Source organism: Pimephales promelas, chromosome 8, assembly GCF_988280905.1.
Source record: "Pimephales promelas chromosome 8, fPimPro1.hap1.1, whole genome shotgun sequence".
Classification (NCBI taxonomy): Eukaryota; Metazoa; Chordata; class Actinopteri; order Cypriniformes; family Leuciscidae; genus Pimephales; species Pimephales promelas.
This window is the reverse complement of record NC_142776.1, coordinates 34,895,541-34,912,447: the sequence shown is the minus strand read 5'-3', so window position 1 is coordinate 34,912,447 and position 16,907 is coordinate 34,895,541. Positions and strand designations below refer to the sequence as shown.

The following is a 16,907-nucleotide window of genomic DNA, read 5'->3' as shown; positions in this document are numbered from 1 at the left end:
TGGCATTATAGACATGTATTCATGTCAAAGCTTTAAAGGAGTAGTTCACTTTAAAAAAAAAAAAAACTTTTGCTGATAATTTACTCACCCCCATGTCATCCAAGATGTCCATGTCTTTCTTTCTTCATTCGAAAAGAAATTAAGGTTTTTGATGAAAACATTCCAGGATTTTTCTCCATATAATGGACTTCATTGGGAACCAAACGGATCAAGGACCAAATGGCACTTCCCTGCCATTGTCGGCTTGCCTGGCTTTCCGTGTTTTCATTGTTATATGATAGGGGGCGCTATTATGCATCTTCTAAGAGTACTGAATATCCTGATCAAAACGCAGGCGAATAAGAAGTAGAAACACGCGATAGGATGTAACGTAAGCAGATGCTTATGTAAAATAATGCGTTCATCCACATTAAACAGAATATAAATCAACACTGTCTAAAGTTACTGAATGAAATGAACTGTAGAACTGTGCAAGCATTAGGGGAATACTCCATCTATGTCTTGATCATCGTTTTGAATCTGATGCAGGCGTAGTCTTAAACAAAAACGCAATTTTCTCAGCTTTTTGTTCAAAATTGTACTTTTTATTAAACTTACCCACATTCAAATGTTGATAAAAAAGAATGCCTGAAGCTATAATAAAACAGTTTTTTTTTGCTCTGTCCTTTTTATTTATTTATTGCATGTTCAAATATTCATACAAAAAACAATATTCTAGGGGGTCGTGAATAAAAATGCCGGAGCTGGCTGGCAACTTTTATTCAAAATCACTGACAGGGAAAGAGTTAAATTAAAAAAGACACAGCATATTGTTTTATGTTTTGTTTTTTACAGAAACAGGCCCAACTTATTAAGACCCTGCCACCTCTGTTGCTATACACACACCAGCTATTTTTCAGAGCGTAAACAAATCCTTCTTTTAATCTAGCAGATGTTACCCATCCACCTCCTCCACATCTGCCCCAAATCTCACTTCTTCATTTCCTGAGCTGTGAAATCATCTCGAAATTAGACGAGCTCCTGATAGGGCATCACGAGCGCTCTGTTCGATAAACATGGTATTGACAACGTGCCAGCGGTAGGGAAATGCCAGCGAGGTGTGGAGCAGCAGATGTGAGGATGCCATGTGTGCCACTGATGGGTTTGGAAACTCTTGCTTGTCGGCCGTGGGGCAACTTATCAATAATGGATCAAATTGGTAGGCAACATTAATTAGAGGAGAGATACATTTATGTGAGTGTTTGTGCAATGTGATTTCATTAGCATGTCGGTACTAGCTTATTTGAGTTATAATGAGTTTTTACTACAGTCACCTGTGGGAGTAAAGAAGAGTGACAAATTAAAAAGTCTTGGTACTAAAGTTGTACAAATGTAAAAGGCTTTTTTTTTTTTTACTTTAGATGCTATAATGATACAGTGAATGCTTACTAATGTGTACGATTACCTAAACATCCCTCTACACACCCAAAATTCGGTACAAAAACATGGACTGTTATGCAATGCTAATTGTTTGACACTTTGTTTTATTGAGTATGAAAACGTCTTCTTTCCCCAGCGTAGGCTGAGGACAAGCAGGGTGGCAGTATGAATGTGTGCACACTTCAAAGTCAATTAGGAACCGAGGGTTACATAAACTACACGAGACCTTGTTTTGATTGTTTTTTTTCCTACTAGGCCCTCCGATCGCTCCCCCTGGAAAATTCTGAATATTTTACAATTGTTGTTTTTACAGTTGTGCGATTTCTTTGTGAATACCTTTGATGTGGTTTACGATTCTTGCTAGTATTGTAGGATTCATCGCCTTTCGGCGCTCGTGGCAAATTAATTATTTTTGTAGCATTTTAATCCTCTTGTGTAGCTTAATACGCAGGGGCAAATTAAGACGGCAGTGAATATTTGGTCCTCGAAATATGCAGAAATGTAAATGTAAGTATCCTGCAGGCAGAAGTTTCATCATGTTGAATCTGAGCACACAAGCTAAAGAGATTTCCGCGTTGTGTCGTACAAAAAACAACGTCCATTCAAATAAGTCTGGATGACACGTTCAGTCCACCCTATAAAAAGATTCGGGAAATAAAATAAAAACAAGGAAACAAGAAGTATAAAAGATTATTTATAAAAAGGATATTTCCCGCCCTAGATGCTGATTGGTCAATACAGTATTCAAGTCATAGTAATATAATGTGAAACCCTGTTTATTAGCTCACAAAAGTATGATCTGACACAAAAAATTACAATGAGTTATTTTTGCATTAAGAAAATAATATTTTAATTTATTTATTTAAAAAAAAAATTATTGAATTTTCACATTTGCTCCCAGATTATCATTATCATAATGTATATGGACTTTATTTGTAATTTCAATCAGATTAAAATAATATAATATAATTATTTTTAAAATTAAAATGTATCAAAATGAAGTTGAATACAGCATAAATAAATGTTCAGAGAATATATAAATTTACTTGATAAAGCTTTTACTTGATCATAATATTTTTTATTATGTGGTAACCACTTCATAAAAGCTGTGAGTCAGGGCTCTCATATAATGTCACTCATATAGTGCACATCATATTGTCCATTTATATTCACAATATAGCACGCCCTTTTGCACCTTGCCGCTTAAATAATCCCTCTCTCTAAACTACGATACAAGAAGACGTGTTAAAATGAGTACATTTAATTAGTGCTATTTCATCCTGGGTTTCTAATCCTTAGCTCCCGGCTAGCATAAAGCTTAATGCGGTGGAAAATCATGTTTTTAGCTAAGATGAAGTAATGATGGCACTCCGTGGCTTAATCATGTTGACATATGCCATCTTCCCCTCTTTTCTCTCCTGTGTGTTCTGTAGGCAGCTGTTCGTTTGAAGAGCACTACAGTAATTGTGGCTACAGCGTGGCATTGGGGACTAATGGCTTCGCCTGGGAGCAAGTCAACACCTGGGAGAGACCCTCCATGGATGCGGCCGTTCCCACAGGTATGGGATACACCTACAGTACATGCCTCATTCTTTCCTGTTTTATTTCTCTCTTTGTCTTCTACTGAAGACCTTTTAAAGGAATAGAGCACTCAAAAATGAAAATGGTAATTTATGCAAAACATGTCTATGATGCTCTAAACTGACATAAAACACCATTAAAATGCATTAAAGAGTGCATCTTTAGAGAAAAATCCCACATATATATATATATATTCTTGCAAAATACATAATCAACATCTTTAAATCAATAGAAGTTATGCTTTTTCTAAAACTATTAGGTAATTTGCAATGCTTGTAGTTTTTTCCCTCTTTAAAGCCGTTTAGTACTTTTTTTGCTTCAAATCAAAATTTATGATGGTGTGATTTACATCGTAGCTGTTCGGTTTTGGTTATGGTGTATAAATGTGTAGCCCTCAATCGGGTCATGGGGTCTATACGACCCCAATCGACTTTTACTTAATAATAAAAAAAAAAGGTTCCCTTCATCTCAGTGGACTTTTCATACATTATCTATCTATACACACACAACAAAAACTAGGCTTGATTCGGTTGTTACACTTCTGGTCTTCTGGGTCAATATGACCCCACATTGAAATGAATGGGAAATGTGAAAAAAACTAAATATATTTTCTTCAAATATATATATATATATATTTACACAGAAATGAAGGCCTAGTACTAGATTATAAATGCAATGCATCATAAAAAAAAAAAAAAAAAAATTCATATGCAAGCTAATGGTGTAGTTGAGGAATTGTGTGGTATATGGATATGTATTAGACCATATCAGAATAATATTCAAATCTATACTGTGACTTTGATAATTTGCTTTATTTCTGATATTTTTGTTTTGGCCAGTAGAAGTTCTGAATGGCAGCTGACTCTGAATTTAGCAGCCAAATTGGCTGGTGAGTGAAAAAGCTCATTTCAAACCCTGTGGAGAAGGCACTTTGGCCTCCAGTCTGTCTCGAAGTCGATCTCTTTCTCTCCCAGTCCATCTCTCTCTGAAGCTCGGCAGTAGTTCACAGTGAGACAAATGGCAATCAAGTTCGCTGTCACTCTCACTCAGCCATCTCCTGCAGCGCTCAACAACCTCTGTCTCACAGCACCCTTAAAGACAATAGAGTCAGCTACACAACTGCGTCTCTCCCCGTCCGCTTATTTAACCCCATTTGCTCCCTACACCCTACATCTGACACCGAAGCAATCCGGCTTACAGACGCTCCATTGGAAAGATGTTTATAAAAGACATCCTTAAAAATGACTAGACATCCTTTCAAAGCACTATATAGAAGTTTAGGATTACTCTCGTGAAAGCACCTTTGCCTTTGAATGGGTACAGCGCTTTAGGTAGTGTCAGTGCAGTGGTATTGAGTCGCCACTTGATGTCCAAAGTAAAATCTGATCTGGGTCCTGAAGGAAAAGCAGTCGAGACGCACTGTTTTGAGGAAACGAGGTCGTCGACAGCATCAAACAAAATCTATCCGAAAACATCAAAGTCTAGTAATTTTTCTCTATTGGGGGCACTAGCATCAGGCCCCATCTGATAAAAATACACAAGCACTCATTAATAAATAAACGGCTGAAGAAGCACCATCTGCGCGTGTTGATGCCATCAGGATCTGATTGTCTAATCAGGGGAGGAAATTGGGCCGCGGCATGATCCTTCCGTCATTAAGCCCCGTGGAGACGCACCGATATCAGTCTCTCCTCTCTGATTGTAGGTGGCACTTAATACAGTGTTCAGTGAATTACACCCAGGATGCAAAAGACCTGATGAAAAGGAGCAATTGAAGAGTGTATCCACAGGAAAATTGAATTGCTCAGAGGTTGCTCTTTTATAGCTCAGGAGACCTAATCAAAGACTTTAGAAATAAAAAGACAACACACTCATTTTACTATGAATGGGGAAAAGTTCAAAACGCAATAAATTCCGCCTTCTAAATAAAAGAGCCAATCAATCACCGACTGGTAAAGTCATCGCGCTAAAGGGACGTTTTTGGAAGAGTACTTGTTTGCGTAATAAGTGCACAGCCAGTGTAGAACATCCTTAATTCCATGATGATGGACTTTAATATATCTAGTTCTGGCATGGGGCAGGCTGATAGGTCCTTGTCATCTACATTGCGCAGCTGATTGGTTGCTGTTGCATCATCTTTACATCTTTTTGCGAGTCATTTGGTTCATTCAACGAACGAAGTGAACGAATTGACTCGGAAAAGGATTCGTTCATTTTGATGAACGAGTTCGGACAGGAGAGTCACGAACGTGCGTCACATGCAAGGCGACCTTTTGAGCTTATAAAACTTAAACTTTGTTATTTATTTATTAAATGAGTGATCATTTCGCTTGATAAGACCCTTATTCATCATCTGGAATCATTTAAAGCCCTTTGAACAGTTTGCAGTTTGCACTGAAAGTGTCTTTTGGACCTTGAACCGTTTGGTTCCCATTGAAATCCATTATATGGAGAAAAATGCTGGAATGTTTTCATCAAAAACCTTAATTTCTTTTCGACCGAGGAAAGAAAGAGTTGGACATCTTGGATGACATGGGGGTGAGTAAATTATCAGCAAAAGTTTTTTTTTTAAAAGTGAACTACTCCTTTAATATTGCCATATCCATTACCATGCAAATCTCTATTACTATGCCAATTTCTCAGAGAGCTGAAAGAGAGAATCGGAAAGAATTTGAAGAGCAATATTTTAGGTCAAATTGAGATTTTAAATCTCAGTGTGTGAGACAATATTAGGATATTTGTATTAGAATAAATCTTTTGGATTTAAATGCATATCTCCTTTTCCTCTCCGTTTAGTCCCATTGCTGCCTTGGAGAATCAATTGCTAAAATATGGAGGTATCGTTTGTGATTGTTTTCTCTACGGGCAGAGCAAGAAAAGGTAGAGAGATAGAGCGACTCAGGGATGAAGGCACCTTAATGTGTTCTTACAGGAAGTGTAATGAAGCCTGTCAGTCGCCACTGTTTCATTTTATTCCTCCGTGGACCGCGGGTCACTATCATCAATACAATCCATTCTTCTCATTACTGCCGCCCTCTGAGAGCTTCAGAGACAAGCTCCTCCAGGGAAAATACACCTGTGAATGAGATGTTGTGGCCAGGTGCACACGCTCTTATTGCTCTCAGAGAGGAGACCAATCATCCCTCCGATGGCACACTCTAAAATGTTAAGCGAGGGAATGTGCACCAGTACTTTTAGTTAGAGTTCATTCGTGTAGTCAAACGCAATGGTGGCTTTGATGCCAAAAACATCTCATTTTAGGCAACAATGTGCACATATGAATTGAGAAAGTTTCCGATTAATATGTTTTTTTAGACATCTGCTTTTGTGTTCCAAGGTATAAAGGGGTGAAAATAAATACATAAAATGGTTTGGAGCCACATGAGAGTGAGTAAATAAGGACAATTTTTCCTTTTTGGGTGAACTATATTTTTATTTTTAGTCTATGAGATTTGGGGTCACCGTTTTGTTCTTTGAAGGAAAAACGAAGTATCTTTTTAGACTGCATTTATAGCTTGCTTTACTCTTTGAAATCCTGTATGGACCTTGAATGAACTCACTGAGGCTATTTATTTTCAGATGTATTTGACGTGTAGATGAAAGACCATGACCGTTCTCTCTGTCTACTATTTCTGTCCTCTGATTGGCCAGAGCTGTCAACAAATCAGAGCCAATCAAAAGAGCTGTCATTTAATCATGACAAATGATTTCTTGTGCAGCCGTCCTCTTGGGTGTCCCAAATCTCTCTGCATACTGTGCGCTATCTGGAATGGTAATTGAGTTGTGAATTATAGGTTGTCTGGGCAGTATTGCGTTAATGTGCGTGTTACAGATGGTTGACGAGGGTAAATGGCGTTTTTAGCCTTTCACTTTTACTTTTTCATATATTTTTTTGTTCTTTGTGATGATTTGAGGGCTCTCATGGGCAGTAGTGCTTGATTGTGAGTCTGATTTCTGTCCTCTGAGATTAGAAAGTGGGGCGGAAAAGGTTGCAATTGAAAAGAAATTGACAGGGAAGGAGTTCTAGGAAAGCACTTGCGTACACCCACTTACACATGCACTCAATCATATAGACGCACATAAAAAACAGTGTTGAGTGAATCTTTGAGTTGCTCATAATTTAAAGTAGTTAAACTAATCATGTTACACTACAAGCTAATGAATTAATTAGATTTTTTAAAATCAAAGTAGGGCTTTTCTGACACAAAAATTAATTAATTAAGATCACAAAATGCGACTAATTTAGCTAATAAAACACAACTACCGGTATATATTTGAGCAAAAACATAGTGATTGAGTCAAACCACAGAATTTAACAAAATATTATGTTATATATATTATATATCAATAAAAAAAATGAAGATGGGCACACACATCAGCAATGGACTGGTGCATTTAAATGAACTTAATCTTCCCAAAGGTTCATTTGAAAGTGTTAATGTTTAGATGCCATTTAGTGCTTCAGTTTGCTTGGCTATAAACCTGCATGCATAATACATAATTTTACAGTGAAATACTCCTATCTTTCTTATTTTATTTTTATTTAACAACAATAATAACAAGTGTTGTCATTATTATGTTGATATATAATAACAAAATATTAATATTAATACAGCAAACCTGAAGCTTTTTTGAAATTATGCAATCACAAATATTACTAGGGTGACCACCATCAAACAAACCAAATGTGGGACGATTATAAGTGTGGAAGGGACAATGTGGGGCATGTTACCAACACTAAAACATACCCTGAAACTGTTATGTAATGTCTATCTAACTTACTAAAAACATTTGTATTCTGGCTTTCAGCTGTAAACAATGAACAAATAAATACAAAACAACATAAAATTAGATAGATAGTCTTATATATTAAGAATATATTAAAAGCCAAAAAACTTTCATATTTTTAGAAAGGATGTGAATTAGAACAACCACAGCAGGCAACAGGTTAAACAACAACAGTTAAATTCTGTTAAAAATTTTGATTGATTGAATTATCCATTTGTTTTCTGACAGCGAACACATGGAACGAATCACCGTCCCACATTTTGATTGACAGCCTTCAGAACCTATAGTGGCCGTGTTTACTCCTTTCTTTTCAACCATTGGATAACATACAAAAAAACGGCTCTTGTATTTTTAGGTTACTTATGACGAAGCGCTGTTAAATATAGGAAAATGCTGTGTAGTACAACGCAAAGCAGGATGGGTGGTCACCCTAAATATTTTTTTAATAAGTTCTAGCTGGATAACAGGCTTCATTGTATAAGAAGTTTGTGACAGTTTGCCATTTTAAAGTGGTAATAACGTCTTATCTGGTCATTTGGTAATACTGAGTAGGTGGTTTTGAACATTAAACAACAGTGACCATGTTTAAATGTTTTTTTCGCAGAGAGAGATCTAGAGAATGAGGGATGCTGGGTATACAGAAGCACATTGCCATGAATGAGATTGACAGGTCAAAAGAGACAATAGACAGATATAGAGAGCGATAGGCAGAAAAAGACAGATAGAAGGAGATGATTGAGAGTGAGGTAGTGGATTTAACAGCATATCCCAATACACATCAGTCTTGTTTACTGATTTCCAGGCTCCAATAAAGCAAAGCTATAGCCTCTGTGAGTCTCCTGTTGCGAGCTGCAGGAATCACGCTCTCACACTGGGGACCCGACTGCTAAGAGCCCTCCGCTCCTCCCTTCTCTCACCGTCTCGATCTTCCCTCTGCTTTCTCGCTCTCCCCCTCCCATGTCTCCCAAATTCATCACACCTTCCGCTGACACGCTGCTTTCATTAAAGCCCGGCTCGGGCCCTCTGCTGACTTACACGTCTCTGCTCATGGTTTACATGCCTCGATGAACATACTCCCAGTGATGCATTCACACTTTCAGACTCACACACACACTCACTCACTTGGTGGTTTGGGTCAAGAATCATAGCTTGTGATTAACAGGACAAAAACATGCATCTGTTCTCGTCAGGAAAACAGAATGTTTTTGTTTGGTTGCTTGTTCATGCGTCCCTTCTCATCGAAGAGCGAATTAGGATTTAAAGAGGTTTAATTATGCACTTTTATTATTTATTTTGCCTCCCTGAAGTGAAGTGTACTTATAACGTTAGCATAGTTCTTTAAAAAAAAAAAGGGTTTTGTTTTTAATGTTTACATCCTGATGATTGGGTGGGCCAAGTTTATGATCACTGTTGGCATGTAAATGTGGGTGGGCGTATGGTAATATTTTGGGTTTCTGATGTCCATTTTAATGAGTTTTTTTTTTGCTGTTTTAGTTTGTTTGCATTTTGTTTAAAGGAGTAGTTCACTTTTAAAGAACTTTTGCTGATAATTTATTCACCCCCCATGTCATCCAAGATATCCATGTCATTTTTTCTTCAGTCAAAAAGAAATGAAGGTTTTTGATGAAAACATTCCAGGATTTTTCTCCATATAATGGACTTCAATGGGAACCAAACGGTTCAAGGTCCAAAAGACAGTTTCAGTGCAAACTGCAAACTGTTCAAAGGGCTTTAAACGATTCCAGACGATGAATAAGGGTCTTATCAAAGGGAACGAGTGGTCATTTGAAAAAAAAAATTAACAAAGTTTAAGTTTTATGAGCTCAAATGCTCGCCTTGCTCTGTTCTGTGATGCGTGACTCTTCTATTTGAACTCGTTTCAGAATCTTTTCCAGAGTCAACTCGTTCATTTCGTTCGTTGAATGAACCAAATGACACGAAAAAAGATTTGTTCATTTTGATAAACGTGTTCGAACAGGAGAGTCACGAACGCACGTCACGGAACAGATCAAGGCGAGCATTTGAGCTTCTAAAACTTAAACTTTGATATACATATATTTTTAAAATGAGCAATCGTTTCGTCTGATAAGACCCTTATTCTTCGTCTGGAATCGTTTAAAGCCCTTTGAACAGTTTGCAGTTTGCACTGAAACTGTCTTTTGAACCTTGAACCGTTTGGTTCCCATTGAAATCCATTATATGGAGAAAAATCCTGGAATGTTTTTATCAAAAACTTTAATTTCTTTTCGACTGAAGAAAGAAAGATGTGGACATTTTGGATGACATGGGGGTGAGTAAATTATCAGCAAAAGTTTTTTTCAAAAGTGAACTACTCCTTTAAGTGAACTGTTATCTCTAAAGGGTAAGGCAAACCTGATTCCTCATGATGGTTTTGATCTACAATTTTATATTGATTTCACAAATTGACCTGTTCTCCCTTCAGTTTTTTTTAAGCTTGGGAGCCTAAATTCACTTTGCATTCGATTCTCTGTGTGTCTGAAAATGTCTCTGGGCTGTTGAATTTGACAGACATACAGGCTTGAAGGCCCTGTGATCGCCTGTCAGAAACACAGTGTCTCTCCGCTCGTAAAGTCAAATGCTTCATCTTTCCATCCTCCCTTTATCCCTCAATATTTTTTCAATATATCTCCCATTTTTCATTGTCCCCATATCGCTCACATTCTCATCTCCTCTATGTAGTAATCCTTTTTTCTCTGTACTTGGATAATACAATTTTCTGATCACTTGTCGGGATGAAGGAGTTTCTGTTATCCATCACTCGTAACGAAGGCCAGAAATTTGCTGTCTGGTGACGACCTTGAGCGGTGCGTGGTTGTGTGGTCACTTTTTCCTTTGTACGCATAGAGAAAACAGAGATGGGTAACCATAAGTCAATGCCATTGTTTGACCAGCAGAGCATTTAAAAGCCATTGCTGTCAGGAGCAATGTGGCCCCAGAGAGAAATGCAGAGAGTTGGTTCTTCTGTTCATGCTGAGTATAGGAAGCTTTATGCAGCACTATCTCAGAAAGAACAAATCAGTGGTCTTGATTGTGCTTTAAGAATAGCATGCGCTGCAGTAATCATACTGTAATGCATTACAGGTCATTCAGTTGTGAAGGTTGATGCTCTATGGGAGTTCTGAAGACATGTAATGTCTATGTCTACATCAGTGTATTTAAAGAGGGATGTTCCTGCGCACTCACACAGAAAACATGAAATTAAATGAGTGGGTTTTATAATAATTATATATCATATCTAATACATTTTATATCATATTTAATATATTAATGTCTTAAAATATAGGACATGTATTTTTCACTATAGAATTGTCCATTTATGTTCATTTTGGAGCAAAAATCTCTCTTGAAATAGTTGTTAATAATCCTTATAGTACTTATAAATGGCTGGAAAAGTCATGGTCAATTCAAATTCAAAAAGTCAATTCATTGATCAAAAGATGTAGCAACCTGGATGTTTATTTCAGAGGTGTAAACATTATGCAGTAGTTTTCCAGACCAAAAAAAAAGCCACCAAAAGAAAGTGTATAGCTATATATATTTTAAAAAATCTTTTTTTTTTTTCTTTTTCTAGTAATGCTCACCTATTTAAGTGGGCATTCATTTAAAAGAGCAGACAGGCCTTTAAACCTGTTCCCCTTGCAGTTTTAAATGGTTTGCATGTGCATTTGTTAACCAAGATATTAAAATTCCCATACACATCATTAATGTTTATCAAGACAATGCAAACTAGATTTAGTCACAGAGATGGGTAATTGTTGCTCATTATTATGTTGTATTAGGGATGAGTTTTTGTAAATAAACAAAGGAAAATATTCTGCATTGTAATTAAGCAAATACATAAGCCTGTTAATTTAAAGTATTGCACATATGGGTGATGAATCACACAATTTCAGTTTTTCTGTGCAAAATACTGTGCAAGACTTTTAAGTAGCACATTACGTTACTGAATTACTAAGTAAATAATTGTGTTGATCTATTCTTTTTGTTGAGTTCTATTCATTCTTTTTGTGTTCATTTTGCTAAATATAGCACTACACTCTAAAAAAATTCTGTGTTGTTTTAACCCAATTTTGGGTCAAATATGGACAAACCCAGCTGTTGGGTTAAATCTATTAATTGCATTTTTTAATCCAACATTTGTGTTTGTCCATATTTGACCCAAAATTGGGTCAAAACAACCCAGCATTTTTTTACAGTGTACGATTGGCTTCCAGGTGTTTTTTTTCTTGTTTTTTTTCAGTAGATAAATTTGACAAATAAAAAGTAGCATGTTTTTAGGAGTGCGCTATAGCATATAAATGACCTCAGATCTAATAGAAATGGATAAGGGTTGAAAAGACATCAGGGTGAGTTAAATATGAAATCGTTTTCAGTTCTTTTGGGTTAACTGTCCCTTTAAAATCTCTCTTTTGAACATCTGTTTGGATTTTTCGCCTCTTGTTCGTAAGCATGCTATTACAATTCAGCAAATTGTCCTCAACAAATCAGTTAACTCTCTTCACATTACATCTGTTTGAAATGATTTTATGAGACAATGCACCTTATGTTCCACCAAATTTCATTCATGGGAGCCATTTCTTCACTGGAATAGTTTAATCTGAAATAATGTGACCAGAAAGATTACATTGGGCTGGCAGAGAGAAGGGCATAATTAATTTGATGGTGACTTAATAAATCCATGGTGACATATGAGGCACTGCAAGGCATGCTTAATGAGAGCGGGAATAAAAATGAGAGGGAATGAGAGAGAGCAGAAATGTCCTACTGTCTCTTTCCACAGATTGTGAGGCAGACAGCAGAGCTCTGGGCGATGAGAGGGCCACTTTACAGCTGAAATTAAATACCGCAAGAGAGCTTCAACTCAGAACAGTTGAACCCAGTAGATCTATACTGATCCTGGATTTAAAGTGATGTAACCAGTCTCTCGCCAAGAAAGTTTGGGTCCAGTTTGTGACAAAGGCTAAATTCAGCAAGTGTTAGTTAGTGGCTTTTATTTATCTGGTGGTTTTCAGACCCAACAAGACACTAATGGCTGTTATGTGTACCTTGCTCAGATTGGGATTCGGTCCACAGTTCCTACTACACATTAGATCACCAACTTGAAACTCAAGATCATGTCTGGCTCTGTAAAAAAAAATAAAAAAAAAAATTCAAGATTTTTTTCTTTTGTCAAATCAACTTAAATAATTTATTTAGTTCAGATAACTTATTATTTTAAGTTTCTGATGATTAAATAAATCCCCTTCATTGTATTAACTCACCTTTTCCAGTTCAATCAGCTTAAAATTTTAAGGCAACCAGGTTACATATTTTTTTTAAGTTAAACCAACAATTGTTTTACCCCCAAAATCAAAAGAAAGAAATAAGAAAATATATATTTTTAATCTTTTAAATTACATTGACATTATTGGCATGGCATTATTAATTTTATTTTTCACCTTGTACCTCGCGATTTAGGCCATAAAAAGTAGATTTGCATTCCTGATATTAAGATTTATGTGTACCTGTTGAAAGAATCTAAATGTCTGGATCATATTTCTCGCCTCATTAATCAAAAGAAAGAAATAAGATTTCACTTTCCAATATTATTTTCATGACAACATTAAGCATATTTCCCCAAGTTTTCATTACTGAAATGCAAAAAAAAAAAAAAAAAAAAGTATTAAACTGCTGCTTTTTCGAATATTACCTTCCATGCAGTGTTTAATACTGTTTGTGAATGTAAAATGTCTGCAAAGTTTAATGATCTTGCACGACTAATAAAGTTATTGACTCCTAAAATAATTACCGGTAATAGATTCTGAATTGCTGTATATGAGTCATCAGCAATTTCAGTCTCACTTCCCTTAACAAATTTGCATAATGCTAGCCTATGGTCTTCATTGGCTGCCCACAAATGACATCTACTTTTCCTCGCCCTCAAACACTGTTGAAGCTGAGACCGGAGGAGTTTGGTTCATGTTGTCGACTCGACACGTCAAGAAGACGATGTTTTCAGCGCTGCGAATCCATGTTGCCTCCATTTCAAAAAGATGAGGACTTGTACTGGAATTGATACGGAAAAAAAACACAATGCAAAAAAAAATGTACGCACCTAGAACAAAACATGTAAAATTGTAAAAAGTGTACTGTATATTCTTTCAATATCTTTTGATTTTGTGTTTAAATGTGTTAGTGAGATTCAGCCATATACATCATCATTACATCTGTGAAAGATATAGATATTATAATATAATTCATCAGCATGAAAGTAGGCTGTTTACATTATAGCTAAATTGGTGATTAAAATGGAATTGATCTGCGGTCATCTATTCAGGGATTCGAGCAACCTCCTCTCATCAGATATACTTCATGTTTGCTGTTCCTGTTTTGCACCCTATTGTTATGTCTTGCTAACAGCCTCATGTAACGTAATACTTAATGACTATTCATTATTGAATGACCACTAGGCTTTTAAGTACCTATTATGTGTATATTGCATGTGTGAGTAGCTTTTAGTACAGAAAGCTGGGAGGGCCAAACTAAACAGTCAAACTCCGCAGTTGCTTTGCAAGAAAAAGGGACACCCTCTTGCCAACCTCATTATAGGAGTTCAAAGCACAGGAATTGTGTTTCCAGCAAAAAGGAGCATTACTTTGCCCTTAGAATCTCTGTTCAAGCCCCAAAGTAGCATCCTATATCACAACACGCAACACAAACCTCATTCTATACGGCTTTCTTAGTGGCTACAAGTCATTTATCATGAGTCTTTGTCCTTCTTTGCTGTTTTGTTAGCCTGGTTATCTTCTTCTGTGTGTGTTCATGCACATGTGTGTGTTTAGACTGTAACCATTGCTTATCAGCAGACATAATATGGTGGTTCCAGCTGAATGCTCTCTTTGTCCTCCTTGCAATCAGACCCCGGCGTGGCCTTTGTTGACGGAGCGTTTCTCTCCAACCCTCGGGGAACAATGAAGGCTCATCTAAAAGCTTGATTCAAGAGTGGACGTCCAAAACCACCAGGCTGGGCGTATGTGCGATATTGAATAGGCCCTCTGAAAGCACTGACCTTTTCTTTTGCCAAACCAACAACAGATTTCACTTTTGCTGCTACCTTGGGGACAATTATGCATCTGCTTTCCTCCCCCACTTATTCCTTACCTCTCTCTCTCCCTCTCTCTCTTCTTTCCACATTTGTTGCATTGTGTTAGCGGAAGGTCAGCCGCCTCAGTGTGCTTTGAATCATTCTCGTTTCACAGAGAAAGCCTGAGTTTAGGAGGCTTGCAGCCTTTGGGAAAAGACTGAGATGTCATCTTTGATATTTTCCAGAAAATGACTCGTTCCTATTATGTCTCAGTTAAAGCTTCCTCTGATCTTAAATGAGCACTTCTCCTTTGTATTGCAGGTTTAGCAAACAAATCACCATCTAATGCTCATATATTTGCCCCATTGCAGTTTTAGCCTCTCTTGGTGAACTTGGTACACTATTTAAAATATAATAAATATAATAACCAAGACCTCTTACTTTTTTTTGCAGCCCCTCCCCTCATTTCATGATTCAGTCATTTCCTAATTCATTTCTTTTTAGTTTTTTTTTTTTAAATAACGTATTGAATTTGGAAAGAACCTCGTTACGTTAGTAAAATGCAAACATATGCATTCATACATAACATGAATTTGGAGGTTCAACCTCACTTTTAATAAGAAGATATTTTATAAAGACAGTACACTTCGTGTATAGAGGCAGCAGCCATCTTTGGAAAACAATCTCGACAAGTCGAACCACGAAGCCTTTCATACAGTTGAGAAGTTCGCTGAACTTCATACAGTTCAGCTCACTTATAGCACGTCGTTTGTGGTTTGACTAGTCGAGACTGTTTTCCAATGATGGCTCCACGAAGTGGACTGTCTTTATAAAATATCTTCTTATTAAACGGTCTGTACACTTACAAAGTTCTCAATGCTTCGTTTTGCATGTATGGAGCCTCATTATGTTACTGTGTTAGTGTGGGGCTATTTTGAGCCTTGTTAGTGGTATTGTCCAGTTTGTCATAGAATAGAATTTAAAATTTTGCTTTTTGTTTTTAAAGCCATGAACAATTTAGCTCCAAGCTATCTGTCTGATCTTTTGAAACTAAATGACTGTACTAGATCACTGAGGTCATCTCAACAAAGATTGTTGATGGTTCCAAGATCAAGGTTGAAGACGAGAGGTGACCGTGCTTTTTCTGTTGTTGGTCCAAAACTATGGAATAGTCTTCCTGTATCTTTAAGATTAATATCCACTGAGTCTGTTTTTAAATCTAAGTTAAAAACCTACCTGTTTTCACTGGCCTACAAGTGTCCTTGATTTAATGTTGAATGGTCAAATTGGTGGTTTCGATGTAAACACCCCCCCCTTTTCTCATTAGTTTTGCGGTCAGTCTTGTTTTGTTTTTTTTTACGATATTTTATTTCTTCTGTACAGCACAATGTTCAACTACTGTTGTTTTTATTGTGCTTTATAAATAAAAGTTGATTGATTGATTGATTGGTATAAACAATTTCTTTTTACTTATTAAATGCCCCAATTACTAGCGTTATACGCTAAACAGTTTTTAGAGATAAAACTCTTTACATTCGATTATCATGAAAACAAATCTCAGAGAACGGACCACTAGGTACCGATGTGTTATTAGAGCAAAGGTTCACTTTGCGCCAGAGTTCTCCTTTAAAGTGTTCACCTCAACCATTATCACCTGTTGACATAAACCGCTGTTACTTTCCACCTCTTACACATGTTGATGTGCTTATAGTGTGCCGAGGTAACAGCATTCATATGGTGCTGTCAGTAACAAATATCAGACCATTCATCCTTCAAAAATTTGATAACATCTGAGGATAACCAAGGCTTTATTAAATCCTCTGTAACAGGGTTTTGGTTGTCCACAAGAAAAGCAGGGCTAGATACAGCTGTTATTTTCTATTTCCTTTTTATCAAATGGAGGCCATCACTGGGTTATTTAAAGGTAATAAGTGCAGTGAAGCGTTTTCATTGGTCCTCAAGACTTACTACTCAGCTGCAGTGGGTCTGCCAGTACTTCTGTATCACTTACATTCTCTTTTCTTCCCTATCACAG

General features: G+C 36.7%; 1 protein-coding gene across 10 annotated transcripts in view; it reads left to right on the top strand.

The window, feature by feature from the left end:
- ptprt (protein tyrosine phosphatase receptor type T) overlaps window positions 1-16,907 on the top strand; it is a 259,071-nt gene that overhangs the window by 44,915 nt on the left and 197,249 nt on the right. For 6 of the 10 annotated variants that reach the window (XM_089134448.1, XM_089134447.1, XM_089134442.1 and 3 more), the window contains one exon: window positions 2,853-2,978. In XM_089134448.1, the coding sequence (XP_088990574.1) occupies window positions 2,853-2,978 (126 nt within the window). The remainder of the gene's footprint in view (window positions 1-2,852; window positions 2,979-16,907) is intronic. The other 4 variants (XM_089134443.1, XM_089134444.1, XM_089134449.1 and 1 more) reach the window with 1 other exon arrangement.